We start from the raw sequence: 21,499 nt of genomic DNA, 5'->3' as shown, positions 1-21,499 counted from the left end.
ACACAATTGCAAGAAAATCGTACGTTCAGAGCAGATATCTTGTCCTAAGGTAGCAGCCGGAGGTGTTGCTGATGGTTCAGAATTCAGAACCTTACGTTTTGAAACATAAGGTTTATTCTCCATATTCTCCAATTTATTCTCCGTATCCTGCAAAGGAGTATAAAGAACAAAGTAGTTCAGTAGGGAAAGGATGTGACTGAGAATGCATGCTTATGTCAGAGTAGCAGATGAGTCATCTCCGAAATGCCACATTTATAGAATAGAGAATTTACTTTTTTTTTTTGATTAGGCAGCTCCTTTCTCCTCCTTTCACAATTTAAAGGGAAAGTTTCCGTAATGAACTCATTCTTTCATATGAAAGCCTTGTAAATGAAAGCCTTGTTTTCTCCTAGAGTTGTGTTTAACAACGCATTCATAGAGGGGAATAATTGCACTTAACTTGCAAATTCAACACCAGTAGCTTGAAGGAAACCAATACCATGTAAAAGAGTTTCCAGGCACTAATTGTTGCCATACTGTAAGCATCCAAACAAAGCCTTATTGCAGAAAAGCTATCAATTTATTGTTTCAGGGGATAAAAAAAGCACGAAACACCATGCTATTCAAGGCTAACATCAGTCTTTTGTTGATGTGTGATGTTGTTGGTTCTTCTTGTATTTAACTTTGTTGGCTTGGTTAATGAATGGCTTTCTTGAGAGGCTGTTAATAATTCTTAGGCTTTCTCTTCTTACTTCTGGGTGGAATTACATCTTTCCTTGGCCAAATCAATTACAGCAAAGAACAAGCATAATTAAAGTGCAGTTGGCAAATGTCATGTTTAGGAAATGTTAGGGTTTTTTTTTGTTTGTTTTTTTGCTTAAAAAATAAGTGTGTTTGAAATCTTAACTCTACATTAAGGCCCAAGGTAGTGTTGCATTAATGGGCTTCTATTATTTTTTAAAGAAATTGGAGATATGTTGATTTGTTGTTTGTTTGATTATTTACCGGATAAATTTAACAGCTAGATTTGCAATTAACTTCTGGAAATGATTGCTGGCATTTCTTTTTCTCCAGCAATAGCTGCCTGTTCTGGTGGTGCAGGAGCAGTATAGTCAAGTAGCCATCAAAACATACCCTGTAGAATATTTTCCTGTGTAAGTTACTTTAAAATTGGAAGTGGTTTGGAAACAGAAATGAAAACTGTAGATAAGATACAGCTCATGTTTTGGAAGTATTTCTTGAGCAGTGGGATTTCCAGCAGTCAGTCTGTAGCCCAGTGATCTCTGACCTCTGCTTCTAACATTAGCTGCCTCATGTGCTCAAAGTACTTTCCTACAGCTATTCTCTAGATTGCTTCAGTTTGGCCTGGGTAGGCTTATTTATTTACTAAATAGTTCTGTGACTCTTAATGAAAACTCCAGCTTTTCCCCTGCTTCCCATCCTCCCCAGGTAGGACGGTGTGCAGGTGGTGCCCCAGCTGGCACAGGGCTGATGACAGGCTCACCTTCCCTTGGTATCTTTTAATTTGTCAGTATTTGATGTAATTTACAAAAGTACATCAATTCCTTTCCGGAGTTGCATGCTGTTCTGAGAGAACTATTTCCAAATGCACATTAAAATCCATATGAAATGTGATTTCTGGTTGAGCGGTGCTGATGAAGATCTTCAGAGAGCAATATTCGCTGATGCCACAGTGATGCTTCAGCAGCATATTTGTCTTCCTCCTCCTCCACGTCAGCCTCAGGCTGTGTGTTTGTGAGCATTTAGTTTCTAGATCTTGAAATACGGGACAAGAAATGTCTCTAGCCCCTGCATAGTACATCATTTAGAATTAGTGGACTTTTTCTCTAATGATCTAATTTATTTCATCTTACTGGCAACAGTAATTTAAATCTGCGAGGTTGGACTGCTGGGCGCTCAGGTTTTTATTTACTGAAACAATTGGCTGTGTGATACAGGTTTAGCTCCTGAGAGAATCAGATTACTGGATTAAATTCACAGTGAAGGTACAAATAAGCTTCCTTCTGTCAAGCAGCAACACTGTATAAATTTCCACGAACGCTCTTAACTCTCTTTTCTGTAATTAAACTTGAAAATTATAAACAATTATAAATGATAGAGAAATCTGCAGTTGTTTCATTATAAAAGAAAGTGTTTCAATTTGACCTTTCTTTTTAACATGCCATTATTGTTTGGTGTTGAGGCAGTCACAGTGAATGTACCTTTGGTCTTTTAGAGCTGTGTTTTAGCCTTCACTTGGTCTTGCCCTTTTACTGAAACTTCCTGTGCAGACTTCCTCTACTCAGTGTAAAAGGTTGATTTTACCCTTGGATGAAGGTTCCATGCAATTATTATTATTATTTTTAAATGAATTGTTTTGAATTCACTGAGGATTCCTAATGATGTGTGGAATCTTTACAGACAGCTACAGGATGGCTGCTGTGTGGCGTAATTTTCAGAGTAATTAAAAAAATTGTTCATAAATGACTGAGCAGTGCAGTTGGCTATCAGATGGGCCAAAAGCCAGTCCATGTTCATGGCTAAACCATTTAGTACCTTTGCTATGTTTGGGTTCAGTCGTGTTACTTCATGCTGTGGGGCATGTGGAAGAATTTCTAGCAACGTACGCTTCTGATGATCCAAAAGGATTCAGTTCAGTACTTAATGTAACCCCAATGAGGAGATCTGGTGAATTATTTTGATAACAGGCAGCTTTCACATTTGTTAGCAAAAAATGTCTCTTAGGAGGTGTCCATAGCAACTCTTAAGAATTGCTATAGAAGCAATATATGGGTGCATCCTGTCTTTCTTTTTTAAGATGGAAAACAAACCTAAACAACACGCAAACTTTGAAAAACTGAATAAAAGCATACATTTTTCTATTTCATTTCTAATGATGGAAACACAATCTAGTATAAAATATTTAATGAAATCACTGGAATTGTTTCATAGTGCACTTCATTTTCCAGTTTGCATGAAGAGAAGTGTTTCCAGGTTTCAGATGTTGTGCAATAACTCCATTTGTTCTTCTTGCTAGATATTGTGGATGGAAGTGACCTGAAGCAGTTTTTTGAGAACAATTATTCTCAAATTTTTTTTATCTTCTATGAAAACTTCATAACACTGGAAAATAGCCTGAAACAAAAAGGTAAGTGTTAAGAGTTTAGCTGGCATCTTAATTTTACGGTATCAGTAGTGATGATCATAGAATCATAGACCATGGGAAGTTGCTGCTTGAAATACTGTAGGTAACTGACAGGAGTTGTAAATAAGTGTTTATGGTTTGAAGCATAATTTCTACACCAAAATTACGTCTTGTGCAATTCACATCTTCTCATCTTGTTTTGAAATGCTGATGGCCTTTACCATACATTTGAGTATATGTCTGTTCAACTGAAAAATATCAGAAAACCACAGAGCAAACCTGACCATTGAAGATAACACTGAGTAGAATAACTGGGTGCTCCAAGGTGAACCCAATCACATTGCTTTGCAGATATGGGACTCTTAACTATGCCCAAAGAGGGGGAGAGATACTGAAATTCAGAAATATCCTCCTCTTTTAATGCTAGATGAATTAAAATAAACCAAGTGCAGCATTGTTGACTTCAGTTGGGTAACAGCAGTGTATTTGCTCCACCCGTTTCATCACACCGCGTATTACGTCAAATGATGTTGTTTTCTTTCTTGCAGGGAATAAATCACAGAGGGAGGAGCTGGACTCCATTCTCTTTCTTTTTGAAGTAAGTTTTCCTTACTAGGGAACTATTTCTTCCTAATTGTGTGTGTTGTTGTCATTATGTGCTTGCTACTACCTTTACAATGTGAGGTAAAACCGGGCATCAGTCAAAACGACAGTAGGTGTCCCTGCCTGTAAGAGATAAAAGGCAGAAGAGAGCTAGGGTGTGCATTGTTTTCAGATACAGCAATAATAAAAACAATTATGCCACAGAAATATCTGGCTTGAAAGAATATCCAGAGTTAGATTTTATCGAAGACAAGTAGGCTAATTTAGCTTGCAGAGTAGTCTGAAATGTGGCTCTGGACAGTATCATACTGCTTAAGTATAGTTATTTTATTAGTTGGTATCCTTAGGGTGGAAGACAGCTTGGTTGACCCAGAAGTAGAGAGGAGGACGTGTGGGGGAAACTTCCTCAAACTTTGAACCTCAACAATAAAACTTTAAAGGAGAAATGAAATAAATTTAATTAATTTTTAGATCATAAATACTTTACAGATATAAAAATGTAGCTGCTCAGTTCTGAGAAATCTCATGGTGAATTTGTATGCCTTGCTGTATTTAGTTTTCCTTGCAGTACTTGAATGAGAATATGCTCAGAATATAAGTAGTACATTGCTTCTTAATTGTAAATCATTGTGTTTTGCTCTTAACTTCTTCAAGTTACTGTGCGCACTTGATAACGTGGTAGTTCACGATACGCAGAAATTTTAATTAATATATCCAATAAAAAAAAGGGTGAATAAGAGTACATCAGAACTTCAAGGTGGATTGCTTCTTGGTGAGAAGGTATGGCTCTAAATCTTGACTAGAGTAACTATTGCATTGCTTTCTGTAACTTAAGGAAAAGCTTGAGTATATTCATCTGTGTATTTGTTAGGTCAACTGCAGGTAATGTCTGTGAGGATGAAAAAATCTCTGGTGGCTAAAACTAGAGTTGTCTTTTGAAATATATTAGAAGGAAGTATTTAATACCTTGCTTTCTTTGCTACCCTTGCAACATGTTCTTCATTTAGATTTCTTCAATGTGCTACTTCGACTTCAGCTTTCAAAGTTGGGGTAGTTTTTCAAATCAGTATTCTCAGTTTTTGAACAATGAATTCTGACATCAAGGAAGTTGGATCCAAATTTTGGATTTCAGAGATGATAAGCTCAGGAAACAGGTGACATGTAGCTAAGTCTTGTTGTGTTCTGCATGAATTTGGTAGCCACATATATTAATGGTTTGTTTTCAAGAGTACAAAAGGAAATGTATCCTTCTGGATACTATAAGATATTTAAAATTGTGTCCACACAAGGCACACTTACCAGACTGGAAGATGCTTCCCATCACTGTAGAAGTATATGTTGTTTCCCAACATATGATTCTTCCACTAACAAGATGAGGCAGCAAGTGATCAAGGAGTGACAGGAATAAGTGAAAAGGAAAGTATCAATACAATTAAATTGTCTATTTCAGAAAACTTTTTTGATTATATTCAATTTGCAGTCAGAATTCCTTCAAATGTCAAGATCTGTCATCCTGTTTCCTTTTGAAGAGTGAAGACTGAATGTGAACAAATCTAAACAATTAGGCAAAAGAATCCTGTCATTCATGTAACACAAGAGATTTTCCTTTCGGGGTAAAACTGGTTGCTGAAATGCTGAAGCAGTATGCGAATGTAATTCTTCTTTAAATCTCATGGCACTTCTTATAGTAAGATTTTTCTTTTCCATTTTACTGTACTTTAAAAACCCCAAACCTGAAAGGTGTCATTCTTGTTACATGATAACAGTAGTGTTGAAATGTAAGAAAATCGTGAAGGAGTCGAGAAGAGCAGCCAGGGATGGAGGAAGAAGAAATGACAAGACAATCACAGAATCACAGAATCACCCGGGTTGGAAGGGACCCCAAGGATCATGTAGTTCCAACCCCCCTGCCTAGCAGGGCCACCAAACATACACATTTAGATCAGGTTGCCCAGGACCCCGTCCAACCTGGCCTTAAACACGTCCAAGGACGGGGCATCCACAACCTCCCTGGGCAGCCCGTTCCAGGGCCTAACCACTCTCCTAGTAAAGAACTTCCCCCTAACATCCAACCTAAATCTTCCCTCCTTCAACTTAAAACCATTTCCCCTAGTCCTGCTGTTATCAGCCCTTCTGAACAGTTTACTCCCCTCCTGGGTGTAGGTTCCCTTCAGGTATTGATAGGCTGCAATGAGGTCACCCCGCAGCCTTCTCTTCTCCAGGCTGAACAAGCCCAACTCCCTCAGCCTGTCCTCATAGGGGAGGTGCTCCAGCCCCCTGATCATCTTAGTCGCCCTCCTCTGGACCCTTTCCAAAATCTCAATGTCTTTTGTACTGAGGGCTCCACACCTGGACACAGTATTCCAGATGGGGCCTCACAAGAGCCGAGTAGAGAGGGACAATCACCTCCCTGTCCCTGCTGGCCACCCCTCTCCTGATGGAGCCCAGGATCCCATTTGCCTTTCGAGCTGCCAGAGCGCACTGCTGGCTCATATTCAGTCTCTCGTCCATCAGGACCCCCAGGTCCTTCTCTGCCGAGCTGCTCTCAAGGACCGCTCCTCCCAGCCTGTACAGGTGCCTGGGGTTCTTCCGGCCCAAATGCAAAACCTTGCACTTTGCCGTGTTGAACCTCATCAGGTTCACCCGAGCCCAGCCCTCCAGCCTGTCGAGGTCCCTCTGAATGGCATCCCTTCCTTCCACCGTATCAACCGTACCACTCAGCTTGGTGTCGTCAGCAAACTTGCTGAGGGTGCACTCAATTCCCTCATCGATGTCATTAATAAAGATGTTAAAGAGCACCGGTCCCAAGACAGACCCTTGGGGGACACCACTTGTTACCGGCCTCCACCTGGACATAGAGCCATTGACCACCACCCTCTGTCTGCGGCCTTTCAACCAATTGCTTATCCATCGGGTCGTCCACCCATCAAATCCACTTCCCTCCAATTTGGAGATGAGGATGTGGTGGGGGACCATGTCAGAGGCCTTGCTCAGGTCCAGCTAAATGACATCGGTCGCCTTCCCTTCGTCCACCAATGCCGTCACTCCATCATAGAAGGCCACAAGATTAGTTAGGCATGACCTTCCTTTGGTGAAGCCGTGCTGGCTGTCTCGGATCCCATGCTCATTCTTTATGTGACCGAGCATGTTGTCCAGGAGGATCTGTTCCATGATCTTCCCAGGCACGGAGGTGAGACTCACCGGCCTGTAGTTCCCCGGGTCCTCCCTGCTCCCCTTCTTGTATATGGGAGTGACATGACCCTTCCTCCAGTCGTCCGGGACCTCACCTGACAGCCACGACTTCTCAAATATGATGGAGAGCGGCTCGGCAACCACCTCAGCCAGCTCCTTCAGGACCCTGGGATGCACGCCATCCGGCCCCATAGACTTGTATTCATTCAGTCTAAGGAGGCACTCTCAGACTTGCTCTGCCCTTACAGTGGGGAGGGATTTACCTCCTTGGTCCCCACATAGAGGTTTGGGGATGCAGGGTTCAGGGACGTGAAAAAGACTAGAATCCTGGCCACCAGTGAAGACCGAGGTGAAGAACTCATTCAGCACCTCAGCTTTCTCTTCATCTGTTGAAGCCAGTTCTCCTTTTAAATTTACCAAAGTAGGTACGCCCATTTTGCCCTGTCTCTTCTGGGCAATGTACCTGTAGAAGGTTTTCTTATTGTTTTTCACGTCCCTTGCCAAGTTCAGTTCTGCCTGCGCCTTGGCTTCCCTGATCCCACGTCTGCAAGTCCAGACGGCATTCCTGTACTCTTCCCAGGTGACACAGCCTTGTTTCCAGAGCTTGTGCACCCCTTTCTTCGCCCTCAGTTCTCTCAAGACAAGACAAGGTTCGTTTTCATGTTTCAAGATGAAGCAGTATCTTGGCTCTGTCTGCATTTCATCTCCAAGTGAATTGAAAGCTATGTTTTTGAGGAAACAGGATCAGGTCTCTGAAGATGTCCTGTTATTCCTTTTCCTTATCTAAAGAAAGAAAACAAGACATCTTTAATTTAATGTTTTTGCTTCTGTAATACATGGGATGATGAATTCAAGGCAACACAATGAAAGTTGCTCTGAAAGTAATGCCTCCTATTTATTTCTGTGGAGACTACGGTAGATAAAAAGAGCACAATAACACTTTGATAGAGCACATTGTCTGCTACAAAACACTATTTTTCAGCATAGTCACCACCATTAGCTGTGCATTTTTGCCAGCAATGAACAAGAGCCTACATGGCTGGTCTTTCACATCGCTGTTGCCACTTGGTCTTGTTAGACTTAGTGCTGTTAGTGATTGTCCAATAACTCATCAAAATCTGCAAGGCCTCTCTGCCCTCAAGGGAGTTGACATCTCTTCCCAATTTAGTATCATCTGCAAACTTACTGAGTACGCATCTGAGTCTCGTGTCCAGATTATTTATAGAAACATTGAAGAGAACTGGCCCTAAAATGGAGCCATGTAGAACCCCACTAGCGACTGGCCATCATCCTGAGGAGGTCCCATTTACTGTGAGCTTTGAGCCCAACCTGTCAGCCAATTGCTCACTCATCTTCTTAGGTATTTGTGGACATTTTGTCCATAAAGATACAGTGAGAAACAGCGTTGAAAGCTTTTCTGAAATCCCAAAAGATTACATCTGCTGTCTTCCCTTGGCCATCTCGGTGTGTAACCTTGTAATCAAAGGAAATTAGGTTTGTTAAACTGGGCTTTCCCCTTGTGAACCTTTGCTGGTGGCAACAATGACTGCATTGTCTTGTAGTTCTTTTTCAATAACTCTCAGAATGATCTTCTCCATAATTTTACCAGGCACTGAAGAGAGACTGACAGGCCTGCAATTACTAGTGTCTTCTTTCTTGCCCTTTGTGAAAATCAGAACGTTTTCTATCCTCCGGTCAACTCTGCAACTTCTCCAGGTTTCCAAGCCCATTTAAAAAAAGATAATAATTAAGAGAGGTCTCGTGATAACATCAGGGTATTAAAAATACTGGCTGATAGGAATTCTCTTGGGTCCCCATAGACTTACATAGCCAGCTGGAATAGCAAATCCCACCCGAGTTTGAGGTTGTCTGGAAGTTTATCATTCCTGCAGTCGTGGTCCTCCAGCTCGGGGCTCAGGTGGACCCAGCATCATCATAGTGCTGAAGACAGAGGTGAAGAAGGCATAAAACATCTCTGCTTTGTCAACATCCCTGTTTGTGAGGTGACTAACTCCACTGAGTAACAGAATTTTCTTTGGTCCTCCTTTTGCTGTTAACTTATATTAAAAATGCCCTTTTTGTTGTCCTCTGCAGTACTGGCCAGCTTCAACTCTGAGCTTTGGCTGTATTAATTTTCTTCCTACAATTGTAAACAGCATTGCTGTTCTCCCATGCCGCTCAGTTTCCTTCTGAAGTCTGTATGCTTTACTTTTCCACCTGAGCTCAAGAAGGAGATCCCTGCTCAGGGAAGCTGACCTGCCCCACCTGCATGAATGCTGATGGTTTGGAATTCCTTGTTCTTTGCTCTTAAGAGATGGGATTTAATCAGTGACCAGCGGTGATGGACCCCAGTGCCTTCAAAAGCACATTCCTGGGGGCCTTGCTAACTGGTTGTCTGAGCAGCCTGAAGTTTGCCCTCCCCATATCCAGGGTTCAGGTTTTGCTGGCAGTTTTCCTCCTGTCTGAAGGTTTTAAACTTCAGTATGTCATAGTCATTGTGACAAGACTGCTACCGAGTGCTACCTCACCTATGAGACCCTCTCTGCTTGTAAAAAAAAAAATTATATCTAGGAGGACACCATTTCTAGTTGGTTCCTTTTTCTGCTTTTATTTATTTATTCCCAGTAAAGCATTAGTAAGAATCTAATGTAGGATTTTGTTTAAGGCAGCATCAAGTTACACAAGGTCTTACATATGCCATGCCTGTATGGGTGGCAGGAGAAATTCTTTTGTTCCTCCCTTCTCACCCCCAAGTGAGAATAGGTATCACCTCATTTACTGAGCAAGGCTGTGCATTTTAATTGCATCTCATTAATACACTTACTCTGTGGCCTTGAATAAGTAATTAAATTTCTGTGTCTATGTCATTGAATAGAAAATAGCTAATGCTTACTCACCCTGTTAAAGTGAATAAATATGTATTCCTGTGTCTTGAAAATGTGTGGCTAAAAACCAACTCAGTATGGCTTAAAAATATCAGGAAAACATAATGGTGAGGAAAAAAAGAAACACAGTTATATGTGAACAAAGTACTGTTCTGGTTCTGATGGAAGAGAATGGTATTTTAGCCCAGTGAGGAAACAAAGAAGAAATTGTTCCAGATTGGTATGAAATTTGAAGTGATCTGCTTCATGGTGTTAATGTACTAGAGGTAACTTTGCAATCCATTTATGCCTCTGACACTTAATAACTTAATGCTTTTTAGGAGAACAATTGTTTCTAGGGCCCTTTAATACACAGATCAAGAATATGTTGGTCAGAATACAGGACAAGAAGAGTGTAAATGCCAGGTAATTAAACATTCATATTGTCAGCCATAGGAAACAGAACTAATTGATTGTTAAGCTTTCCCCACTTAATCTGTTGTCAGCATGAACCAGAGGTTTCCAAGAGTTCTCTTCTAATTAGCTAAGTAGGTAATTACTTAGGATTGAGAAATCCTGAATCCAGGTGGTTGGGGTTAGCTTTTTGAAGAGTCAATAAAAATATTTATGAAATAATGTGACATGCTTTTTGTGGTATAGTTTGGTGACTGTTTTGCTGCTGTTCTTGAGTGACACCTAGTGTGTATGTTAAGCAAAAGTGCCATCTGTTTCCACAAATGCTCTTTAAACTAGGTTGACTCTGTTGTAGTTTACTGAAATCTTAATTTTACACATCACCTACGTAGTTAGGGCTCTTAATGGTACAATAAGCAACATACTAATCAAGGAAGAAATAATAATTGAAAAGGAGTAATATTAACAGTAATTTTAGTTAACTTGAAAGTGCTTTTGCAATTACTGTTTTCTGTGGTATCAGGTACTGATTCCTGTGATGCTGACCCTTATGCATCTATGGCAAAACAGGAGCATGCTATTGGTTCTGATGTATTACAGAGGTAACTTATTTCTGTTCTCTATAGTTATACTTCATTAAGAGCAGCCACATCTCATGCTGGTGCAGTCAGTGCTGATTCAGTGTGCTCACTGGATGAAATATTCTGTTCTTAGTTTCATGACTTCTCTTTCTAAAGCAGTAAAGCAGGTCACTTGATCAGAGTAGCCACTGTTGAAGTTTTTCATATGCTGCCTGTGTCTGATTTGAAGTATCCAAAATATGCCCAGAGCAAGTGGATTTAAGTGTTAAGTGGATGTAAAATGTCAGAAATGTGCTAATAGCTTCTACAGTATGCCTATCCGTGATACTGTACACCCATATTCACGGTCTGCTTTTGCTTTTGCACAAGTGTAAGCATTTTTCTGGAGATTATAGTCATAGAATGCTAGAACGGCTTGTGCTGGAAGGGATCTTAAAGATCTTCTGGTTGCAACCCCTGCCATGGGCTGGCTGCCCCCCACCAGCTCAGGCTGCCCAGGGCCCATCCAACCTGGCCTTGGACACCTCCAGGCATGGGGCATCACAGCTCTCTGGGCAGCAGTGACAGAGCCTCACCACCCTCCCTTAGCATCTGTTCTGCTCATGAAGAAGGAAAATCACTTCTGATAGGTTCTGGGCAGTACCAGACAAAGTATTTGTAGGTAGACAGGTAGACCAATAGTCACACACAGAAGGAAGAGTCAAACTTGCCCAACTGGTGAAGGGGCTCTCTGGCTGTGCAGCACTCCTCAGGAAGCAGCCTTGCTCTAGGAGATGCTCTCCCTTCAGTGGCCTTTTTGGTCACGTGGGCACACAGCTGGCTAACATTCAGTTGGCTGTCAGCTAATTGCCTTTACCTCCATGCAGCCAAGGCTGTAGTTATGCATGGGGTAGTTGTGACCAAAGTGCAGGACCCTACACTTGGTCCTGTTGAGCTTTTATCCCATTCCCTGCTGTGTCCCATAACAGTGGGAGATTCTCCTTGGCCATCCTCTTACTGTTCATGTATTTGTAAAAACATTTTTTATTATCCTTGATAATGCTAGCCAGATGAAGTTCTTGCTGGGCTTTTGCCTTTCTGATTTTCCTTCTGTATACCTTAGTGACATCCTTATATTTTGTGGAATTGCCTGACACTTCTTCCAAAGATTGTAACTCTCTTTTTTTCCTGGAGTCTCAGCAAAAGTTTTCTGTTCAGTCACACTGGTCTTCTTCCCAGTTAGTCTTACAGCACAGGGATACAGCCTGCTCCTGCACCTTTAAGATTTCCTTCTTGAGGGATGTCCAGCCTTCCTGGACCACTTTGCCCTGCGTGACTGACTCCCAAGGGATTCTCTCTCCCAGTGAACATTCTAAACATCCGAAGCCTGGAAGGCCGTAGTGCTGGGGTTCCCAGATCTGGATGCAATACTCCAAGTGGGGCCTCATGAGAACAGAGGGGGAAAATCACCTCCCTCTCCCTGCTGCCACCCCTCTTTTGATGCAGATTGGGGTGCTGTTGGCCTATTGGGCTGCAAGCCTGTTCATTCACCGGAACCCTCGAATCAGTGAACTGAGCTTGCCCATACTTTGGGCTGATTATTTTATTGCACTAGCTACTGGTTATAACACAGCGTTGTTGTTGTCAGAAACATATCTCAGTATAAACTGCGAGTGGCCACATACTCAGAAGATTAAGATGTGTATTGGTCTGCTGTCAGAATCTGAATGTAATGATTGCAGAAGCAGCTGTATAGCCTAAATTTATTACTGCAGATGTGCACGAGTTACTTGTTCCACAAAGGCTGATGATAATTCAGCATAGGTTTATAATTGACTGTAGTCTGTTAGCAACCCTTTTGAAAAGTAGATTACAGACAATATGCAGTAAATACACTGCATCTGTCAGAGCAACACCTGCTGCAGTGGTGAGGCCCAGTAGATATCAGCATCACAACCACAGCTTAGGAATAAACCCTTCCTTTTTAGCAGTCTAGTAATGCAATCAAATCAGTTAAAAAAATATGTAACTTTGCTTCCTTCTAGACTAAGAGTGCTGTGATTATATTAAGTATTGAACTGTAGGTCTACTTTAAATGGATTATTGCATGAATTAGCAGTATTGGTTAAGCACCTTAAAAAAAAAAAAAGGGATTTTTCACAGCTTAGTCTCATAAAAACCTGCATCAGTGAAATGTGCAATAGTTTTTCATTCATAGCTTTTTTTTTTGGAAGGCTGTAGAGCTGTGTTGTTAATTTTATGGATGTACAAAAATATGTTTTTCTGATATCTCTAACATTTCCTTAGGGCGCTTTGCTTGTTTTAGGATGTTGCTCCTAATGACTTGCTACATTTTGGTTGGAATAAAAAAATATGAATTCTGCAGAACTAAATTGTGTAGTGAAGCTGGACAGTATAAAAAGTTCTTATTGCCATGGGAACTGCTTTCTAATTTCTTGGGGTTATCCCTTTTCTGTAACTTTATTTTTACTATTCAGATTTTCTTTGTGTCTGTACAGGTAAGCTGCTTAATTTCCACCCCTGTAGATTGTCTTACCACTGAGAGTTTCAGCTTTAGATCCAGGTTTTAGGTTCTGTTGCAGCTTTTTACTTGGTTCTCTTGCTTACTGTGGTGACAACTTCCTCTATTTAAAGTTGTCTGTCACAGACTTGGTTGGCTGATTCTCAAGCTCAGTAGATGAAGAAGGGTTTATTTTTTTATAACAGTAAAAGTGCTCCTTTCTAACACATGGAAAATAGCTTTCTGAACAATCTTCAGTTTATTCTGCTGTAATTATGGTTAATTCATCTATTATTATAATAACATTATTCTTCTAGCATTCCATTTTAAATTGTAAATGTACATGGTGTATATTTGGGAGATCTTTTTGTATAGTGTTATGCCTGGGGAAGAATATGGTCTTGCTTGCTTTGGGCAGATATTGTCCCACTGTAAATAATTTATGGATGCAATAAATAGGGTCTCCCTTTATGGAGGTAGAACTGCTGCAGGCATACTAACTTCATTGAGCTCTTGGCCTCACCTAAATCAGTGAATAACAACAGAATAAATTCAGAATTATTGCAGATTTTAATAGTTGAACCTTCTGAAGCTGCTGTACAGGTAACACCAAACAGTCTTAAACATAAAGATGTAGGAGAGCTGTTCTACATTTGATATGGATTACAGTAGGTACACCTGCCAGCAGACTAATAGGAACTCCTCATTATGTACAGGCTGTATCAGGAAAGCTGTTTTTTTTTTCCTCAGAATCCATTCCCCTGGAATGAACATTATTCTGGACTTGTCATTGACATCACCTCTGAGAGCACATTCAATCAGCAAGAACACATTTGATTTTGTTGCTGGTTAATAAGATGCTCTGCATAGTGTGTTACCGAGCAGCGATGCTCATCATCTCACTTCTGTGCAGGTACAGCTGGAAAACATCAGGGCATAGGGATCTTTGGTGTAAGGTTTGGTACAGCTTTGGCTTTCTCTGCATTCTCCTTCAGGGCAGAGTGGCACACTGCAATAGATGCAGAGCTACCAATCAGGATATTACTCAGCTAAGGTGGCAAAAATAAAAGCCTTTTAAAAAGAAATTGCAGTTTTAGTTAAGTCAGGAGGAATTTGTTTAAATACAAACCTTGGTGTTTTTTATTGTTCTTTGTTAAAATGAAGAGAGAGATCTTGCAAGCGTCCTGTGTAAACTGAGATTTAAACTTAACATTATTCCTAGTCATGCAGGAAGTCGGGAAGAAAAAGAACTATGGATAATCAGTTAAAAGAACTGACAGATACCCTGATGTGTTGATCAGTAGTAATACCTAATTTCTATTTCAAGTGTGCTATAATGGATTACCATATAGATGCAGCAAAGCACTAAGCATTAAATAGATCTATGTGTTTTCTGAAAAAGCAATATTATTTCACACTGTGGGGTTTCTTAAAATATTTCTTATTAGTGTACTGGGAAACTACAAGCAAGATGTCAATAGCCAGTTTGGATTCACAGCGGTGTTGCTAAAAGTCTAGGCTGGAGTGCAAGAAACTATCATTTGTTTCATAGAAATGGCAATATGAGTTTTTGAGAACCCCAGGGGTTGGGAGAGTGAAGAATATATTCTTGGAAATACTGAAAGGACAACGACCCGTGCACGTGCGTGACAGAATATTATGTCGTGCTGTAGCACTATCCTTGTCTTGTGGCTGATGCACATATGTGAAAATTACCCATTAAAAGAGTGTTCTAGCCTTAACTTTGAATTTACTTGTAGGATTCTGAAGTTTTCATTTAATGGTGTAGACCTTTAAACATCCTAATGCATATTTGCACTGCAGGAGCAAACGTGCCCTCTGAATTTAGATGAATTCTGTGCATTTCAGTCTTCTGCAAAGCGCTGATATCTTCCAAAATCACTGTGATAGCAACCTAATTTGATTTTTAAAATGACTTCACCTTACTATTTGGTCATCCCGTGCAGATGATTAAATGCATCTTTGCATTTTTCCAAAGTGAACACACATTTTTTCCTGGTTTTGAGATGCTGAAACAGACAAAGGTGTGCGAAACAACTGAAGTGTCCCAATTCTTGCTGTGTCCGGAGATACTGGGATGCTGAAGCTTTCCCCAGCCAGGAACTTCTGTCCTCTTATTATTTTTTTTCAAACTTTAAATTGTTTTGATTCAGTCACCTGACAGAGGTGCTTTTATTTTGCGTTTTATTCTTATTTATTTATTACAGCTACTTTTTATTTTTTCTGACACCATAGGCATGTTCTTTCCTTCTTCCTCTGTCCTCCCAACACTGTGCAGTTTAAAGTATCATCTGGCTTTTCCTCGTAGTTGTCAGACTCTGCAACAGGATTTTTGTGCCAAAATTGCTTTGAGCAGGGCTTAAAATCAGCTCAGTTGCCAGAGTTACTCTTTCTCAAAATAGATCAGAATTATGCATCTTCGACACATTGTCAGCTTATGCAGCTTACACCTTGTTATAGTTAACTTTCTAGAAGTGAATTTCACTCCAAGTTGAGGTGAAATTTTGCAAGATACCAGATGGCCGTGTATGCTGCATGCTGTCATGCCTCTGGTCTTTCCCAAATAACAGCTACTGTGCTCTGCAGCTTGTAGGGAGGGCATGGTGAGACCTGGCCTGCCTCAGTGTGCTGTTGTGTTCAGGCAGCACCACGAGAGGTGGTTCTTTGGTTCAGTTCTCGATCGTTTGGGATGTTCAAACTGGAGAAACGGCTCTAAGAACATTGTTAAAGCTATTGGGAAATGGGTATTGTTTCTTTTTGCAGCTAAGGAAAACGTTTGTACGTCATCAGATTATTTCCCCAAATTTTTCCCAGTAACAAAATGCCTGGTGTTCAAGTGTATTTCAGATTTGTTCAGTGAAATTGACATCTTTTCCAGGTGTATTTTGTTATTTGTGCAGAAATACTTCATTCTTTTGAAATGTGATCAAATTGGTTCTCAGCGTTCTGAAACAAATGAGAGACAATTTCTGTCTGAGGACAAGCTGAAGGTATCTTGCTTAGGGCAGCCTTTGTTGCTGCGATGATTGCTGTACTTCTTTTACTGATCTAAAAAAACAGAGATAAAGAGCATTTATATATTTGTTTCTGAGATAAATGTGTAAGCACGTGAAGGCTTCTCCCTGTGGTCTATTGTGGAATTCAGTGAGGCTTTCGTTGCTCCTCTCTGGGAGAGTTTTCCCTTGAGGCCTGATGAAGGAGCTCTGGGGATAGCGCTGAAAAAGAGCACGGCAAGGACATGAGGAGGATGAGCCTGATCTATTTATCTATTCACTTTTAGAAATGCCAAATACTATTTGGGGAACATGTGCTGTGGATGTAAAGGAAGAGCAGTCTGTCTGTATGACCCGAGGTCTGGTTCCCTAAGTCTGTGAACCTCTCATGACTTCCATCTTCTGCCATGGAGAAGGGAATGCTCCATCTTCTATAGATCGTGACTTTCAGTGTTGTATACAGTTGCTGCAGCACTTTGTCGTGAAAAATAAAAACACTGTCATAATCCATCTCTCAAGCATAGTGTTTTTAACAGCAGTAATGATTCATGTGCAGGCCGTCTCCGAAGGATGGCCTGAAACACAAATTGTTGCTTTCTTGGCTGTGACGCTTTTATTTCTTCTTGTGAGCTTTTATGTGCAAAAGACCAGCAAATGGGTCACCACTGCTTCAATTACTTGTCATTCATTGTGCATCCTGCATGTGGTTTTTCTGAAGACTTGATGGCATTTCGTTATGCAGAAATTTATTCTGGTGATTTTGTTTGATGATTAAACCCCGACTGCTAGTCATGTGTGGGATTGTTCAGTTTGATTTTATTTCCTAAAGAAGGTGTCAAAACTATTTTCCCATTTAGATATAACTTCTAAATTTCATATCCCAGTAACTGAAAAGTTGTAAGTTCCAGACATTTTTTTTCTCTGAAATCTGTACGAAAATAGGTGTGTTCTCTTGCCTTTTTGGGAAGCTGAGCATCAGTAGGTTAGCTGTCCTATACTAATACTACAGCTACTTGCCAAGTCCTAGTTTATTATGCTAACATATATATGTTTAAGTGTCTTGAAACTTGATTTAAGCACTATTTAGAAGCCACGTTTACCAAAATTAGACCCCCAGATAGCTTGGATTTGTCCAAATTATTTAATGACATTACCATCCAGTAAGCTGACATAAAGTGTTTGGTAGCCCCAACTGTTCTGTGCAACTAATATTATAGGACTCCATTCAGGAAAGCACTTAAGTGTATGCTTAAATTCTTTCTTTGTGGATGCTCTGTTGAGTAACAAAACTGAGGGGAAATGGGCTTGAGCAAACCTCTTTCTTTGTTTGATCTGCCTCTGTTAGCATCAGTCAGAGGAAGATTGCCGTGTATTATTCCACATAAGTGCTTTATTAACTGCGTGTGCTATGAATTAAATTAGGCTGGCTTTGTGTAATTTGGCTCGGTTTCACTCAGCAGCTGAAAACACAGGTAAATCATCTCACGGTAAAAATAACTGCCCTGCTGCTCATCTCTGCCTTAGCTGGGAGATAGACCCCATTAGCTGATGAAAAGGCAGACCTAAGCCACCCAATCTCAAAATCTGGACTGTATCAATCTAACAGTAGTTATTACCAGACACTTCAGAAAAATGTAACCCAAAGTGAGCCTCTTAGGAGGAAATTCTGTCTGTAACATCTTCATTAGAAATCAGTTTATATTCTGAGATGCTAGGGCATTCCAGGAGAGGGGGAAGGGGAAAGAGGTTTGTGCCAGTGTTATGGTGTTTATTTAGAATCATTCCAAGCATCTTCCTGTGTAGCAAGGAAGTAAGTAATGGTGAAGAGTTCTAATTATTACAGCTATCTGCTTTCTGTTGTGTTTTCTCTGTCTATATATAACCACTTCATTTATGTTTTGTGTATCAGTTCATCTGTGTCCTCTGAATGAGCCAGTTTATTATGGAAAATTTGACTATTAGTTTTCTTTCCTGCAGAAAATATTGCAACTACTGCCTGAGAGGATTTTTTATCGGTGGCATTTTCGCAGTATAGGTAAGAAGGGATGGTTTGAAAATGTTCTAGTAAAAATGAAATCTGTGTTTTCTGTAATCGCTTCCCTGGTTCTACAAGTCCTTTAAACCACTGAATGACATAGTTTTGCCCAGCACACAGATGGTACTTAAATGTGAGATTTGCATCTGAAAATTCTTCAAACATTCTGGAAAATCTTTGTACCTGTCAATAGCTCTGTGTGTTCTTTGTGCTGTGTGGTTTTGATTGCTTGCTTCACTTTTATTTTTGCATGAAAGCTCCTGGAATTTTTGTATTCTTGGATTTGCCGTGGTCCTCTTTTTGTCTCTTTCATAGCTTTTAGAGTATCAAAATGGAGAGGGATCTAAACCAGCACACCTTTTCCTAATTGGGTGAATTAGGAAAATGGGTGAATTAAGAAATGGAGACCCATTTGCATTCACAGACTAAGTCCAAAAATTAAGATTGAGAAGGGTTGTGGAATCTGTATTTGCTCTCTTGCAAATTTGCACTGTAAAGTCTTTCACAGATGATCACATACAAATGCTCAGGCAAATTTGTTGTAATAAAAATTGCTCTTTGCCTAGATACAGGTACCATTGAACTTGGTCTCCTTTTGGAAATATATGCTGATACATTTCTGCTTTCCATTGGTGACTGTTGAACAAGCACAAGTTACACTAAACCATCGGGCTGCTACATCACATAAGTGTTTAATTTCTTCTGTGGTAATCCTGTGACATTACTCTCTGTACATTTGAATTCATTAATATTTGTGAAGCACTCGGTTACCACAATCAGTGAGAATTAAAAGAGGAATTTCTGTTTCAGACTTGGAATAGCGAAACAAAGAAAGGAAGGACAAAAATTTAAACTTTTTAGTAACTTTGAGTGGCCCGCAGTCTTGTTGGCCTGTGGATGTGGAATTCTGAATACACAGCACTTCTGCAAGTCTGGCCCCAGCTGTCTTTCATGGGTCCTTCATTCAGTGGAGGATTTGCCAAGCCAGTTGACACTGGCCATTTCAGGAACAAGAACCTGTGGGTGGCATTTGTTTGGTCAAATCAAGAGGCTCTCCATTCTTTACCTGCACACCATGACATTTGTGATACATACAGTGGCTTCTGGAGCAAGGGGGGAATGGGAGGAGCGCAGGAAAGGAGCTGGTAAAGCTCAGCCTTTTTTTTTCCTTAGCTTCCTGTCCGTTCTGTCTGCTCACAAGCAGGTATTTTGCAGAAGTCTTCATAAGCATAGAACTGAACATTGCCTTGCAACAGATGCCTAAAAAGAAAATAATAGGGTTGTCACCTTAGTTAAGACACTTATAGTGCTTGGCTTAAAACTTGATGTTCTTCTGCTACTTGTTCACCTTAAAGCATTCAGATAATAAGCATCTAATGGTTTGGGTCACTCTTGAATGTTGGATTACTGAACTTTTATTGATGAGTTTTTCAGTAGATGGTATAGGGATTTCAGGTATATCTTCAAATCAGGTTCTAAAAATGCTATTGAGAAAATTGTTTGGCTGTCTTTATTTTCAAATATGTGAACTTTCTAATTTATTTAAACATTTCCTTTGACCATCCCTTGTGATCACATGCAGGAGACAAAGGAAACTTTATTTTCCTCATTTGACCAGACTGAATAAATTACAGTCAAGTGAGAGGGAAATACTTCTATTTTGATAGTCCAAACAACTTGCAGTCCACTGAACTAAGCATCTTTGATTAATTAACTGTGAAAATTCTACTTCTGAATGCTTCCAAGGTGGCCACAGTATTTTCTTTTGCTGTTTGTTGAAGTAAATTGGACAGTTTATGCTGCTTTGGGAGGGGAGCAATGGCATATATTTCTTCATTACAGTTCTTTTTTGTTGGTGTGGTTGGCTTGGTTTGGTTTCCAGCACCGTTCCATCAGCTGTCATGTTCTTGTCCCAGCAATGTATTTGCTGTTGCAAAAGAAATAATGAGTGGAAGGTGAAGCTCAAAGAAAGGCCTGTTGTCACATTTCCAGTTAGCACTGGGAAAACTAAAAGGAGATGTCTGCTTGACCACTTTACTTCCATTTCATCTCAACGAGTCCAGAAAAAATTGCTTGTAGGCAGTTGCTTTAGAGCTAATGTATTTACGTCCTTGCTCCCTTTGAACAGTCGTATTTGGATAAATTTATAGCTGTGCTTGATAAATGAGCTACAAAATTTGGTTGCAGTTATTTAAAGCGCACCTCGTACTTTGCTTTTTGCTTGATGTTCCTGTGTAACTGCTAATATGCAGTTGTTTATATGCTAATAACTTCCATCTAAAATTTTGAAATGGAGAGATCTCAAAGGGTCACTTCTAAGTAAGGCTGTAATTCTCAAAACCAGGTGAAATAACAGCTGCCTCGTACGTTCTGTTATTTTCTGAGGAATTTGACTAAAAACATTTTTAGCTGAAGAATTTCATGTGCGAGATCTAATTTTAAGCCAGGCATTTGGAACAAGCAGTTGACCTGGTGTTTTTAAACATGAATCAAAATATTTTGCAATTTCAGTAGCTGTTGGGTTGTTTGGTTGTTCTTTTTTCTGAAATAGCCATGAGTATCATGTCTGTCATTTTGCTTTTTATCCCCCAGAAGTGTTCATCTTTTTTGAAGACCAGTGTAATGACAGCGCAGGAATAGCATCAAAGTAGCCTTTTCTGTAGTGTTTTTTTAAAAAGCATGTTAACATCTGATATGTGCCTGTTTCATCTTCCTCATCCAGGGTCGATTTTGAAGAAACTTTTGCACACTGGAAACTCTCTCAAGGTATCTCTCTTCCATGATGTATTCCTATTTCTTTTTCATTTAATTTGTATGAAGCAAATTATTTCACAGATTTTCAGTGTCAACATTTTTTCAGATCGCTGAGCTTTTCCATTTACCTTTTAATTACAAGTTTTAGGATTGGAACTGTAGGCTGTTTTAAAATTCATATTTGTCAGTTGTGCTGCTCTAATGACATTTGTAAATCTAGCTGGAGAAGCTAGCAAAGTATTTGCTTAATGCTTCATTTTTTCAGATCTCTCTGGCATGAAGTACATTATATTACATGTATAGGTTTCTTGGTTTTGCTAAACAGTTTCAAATCCATTTTTCATACTCCAAAGAAATGGCTAAAATTACTGAGAAAGAAGGTGAACTTACAGAGCACTCAGCCTTGGGTTGTTTTGTT

The 21,499-nt window shown here is 40.0% G+C and overlaps 1 protein-coding gene across 5 annotated transcripts in view; it reads left to right on the top strand.

Moving 5' to 3' along the window:
• RALGAPA2 (Ral GTPase activating protein catalytic subunit alpha 2) overlaps nucleotides 1-21,499 on the top strand; it is a 120,184-nt gene that overhangs the window by 5,473 nt on the left and 93,212 nt on the right. For 4 of the 5 annotated variants that reach the window (XM_042895276.1, XM_042895280.1, XM_042895281.1 and 1 more), the window contains exons 2-5: nucleotides 3,017-3,127; nucleotides 3,670-3,722; nucleotides 18,270-18,327; nucleotides 21,050-21,093. In XM_042895276.1, the coding sequence (XP_042751210.1) occupies nucleotides 3,017-3,127; nucleotides 3,670-3,722; nucleotides 18,270-18,327; nucleotides 21,050-21,093 (266 nt within the window). The remainder of the gene's footprint in view (nucleotides 1-3,016; nucleotides 3,128-3,669; nucleotides 3,723-18,269; nucleotides 18,328-21,049; nucleotides 21,094-21,499) is intronic. The other variant, XM_042895277.1, reaches the window with a different exon arrangement.

This window comes from Lagopus leucura, unplaced genomic scaffold, assembly GCF_019238085.1.
Source record: "Lagopus leucura isolate 7727_CA_CO unplaced genomic scaffold, USGS_WTPT01 Super-Scaffold_73, whole genome shotgun sequence".
In the NCBI taxonomy this organism is placed as follows: Eukaryota; Metazoa; Chordata; class Aves; order Galliformes; family Phasianidae; genus Lagopus; species Lagopus leucura.
This window is presented reverse-complemented; position numbering and strand designations above follow the sequence as displayed.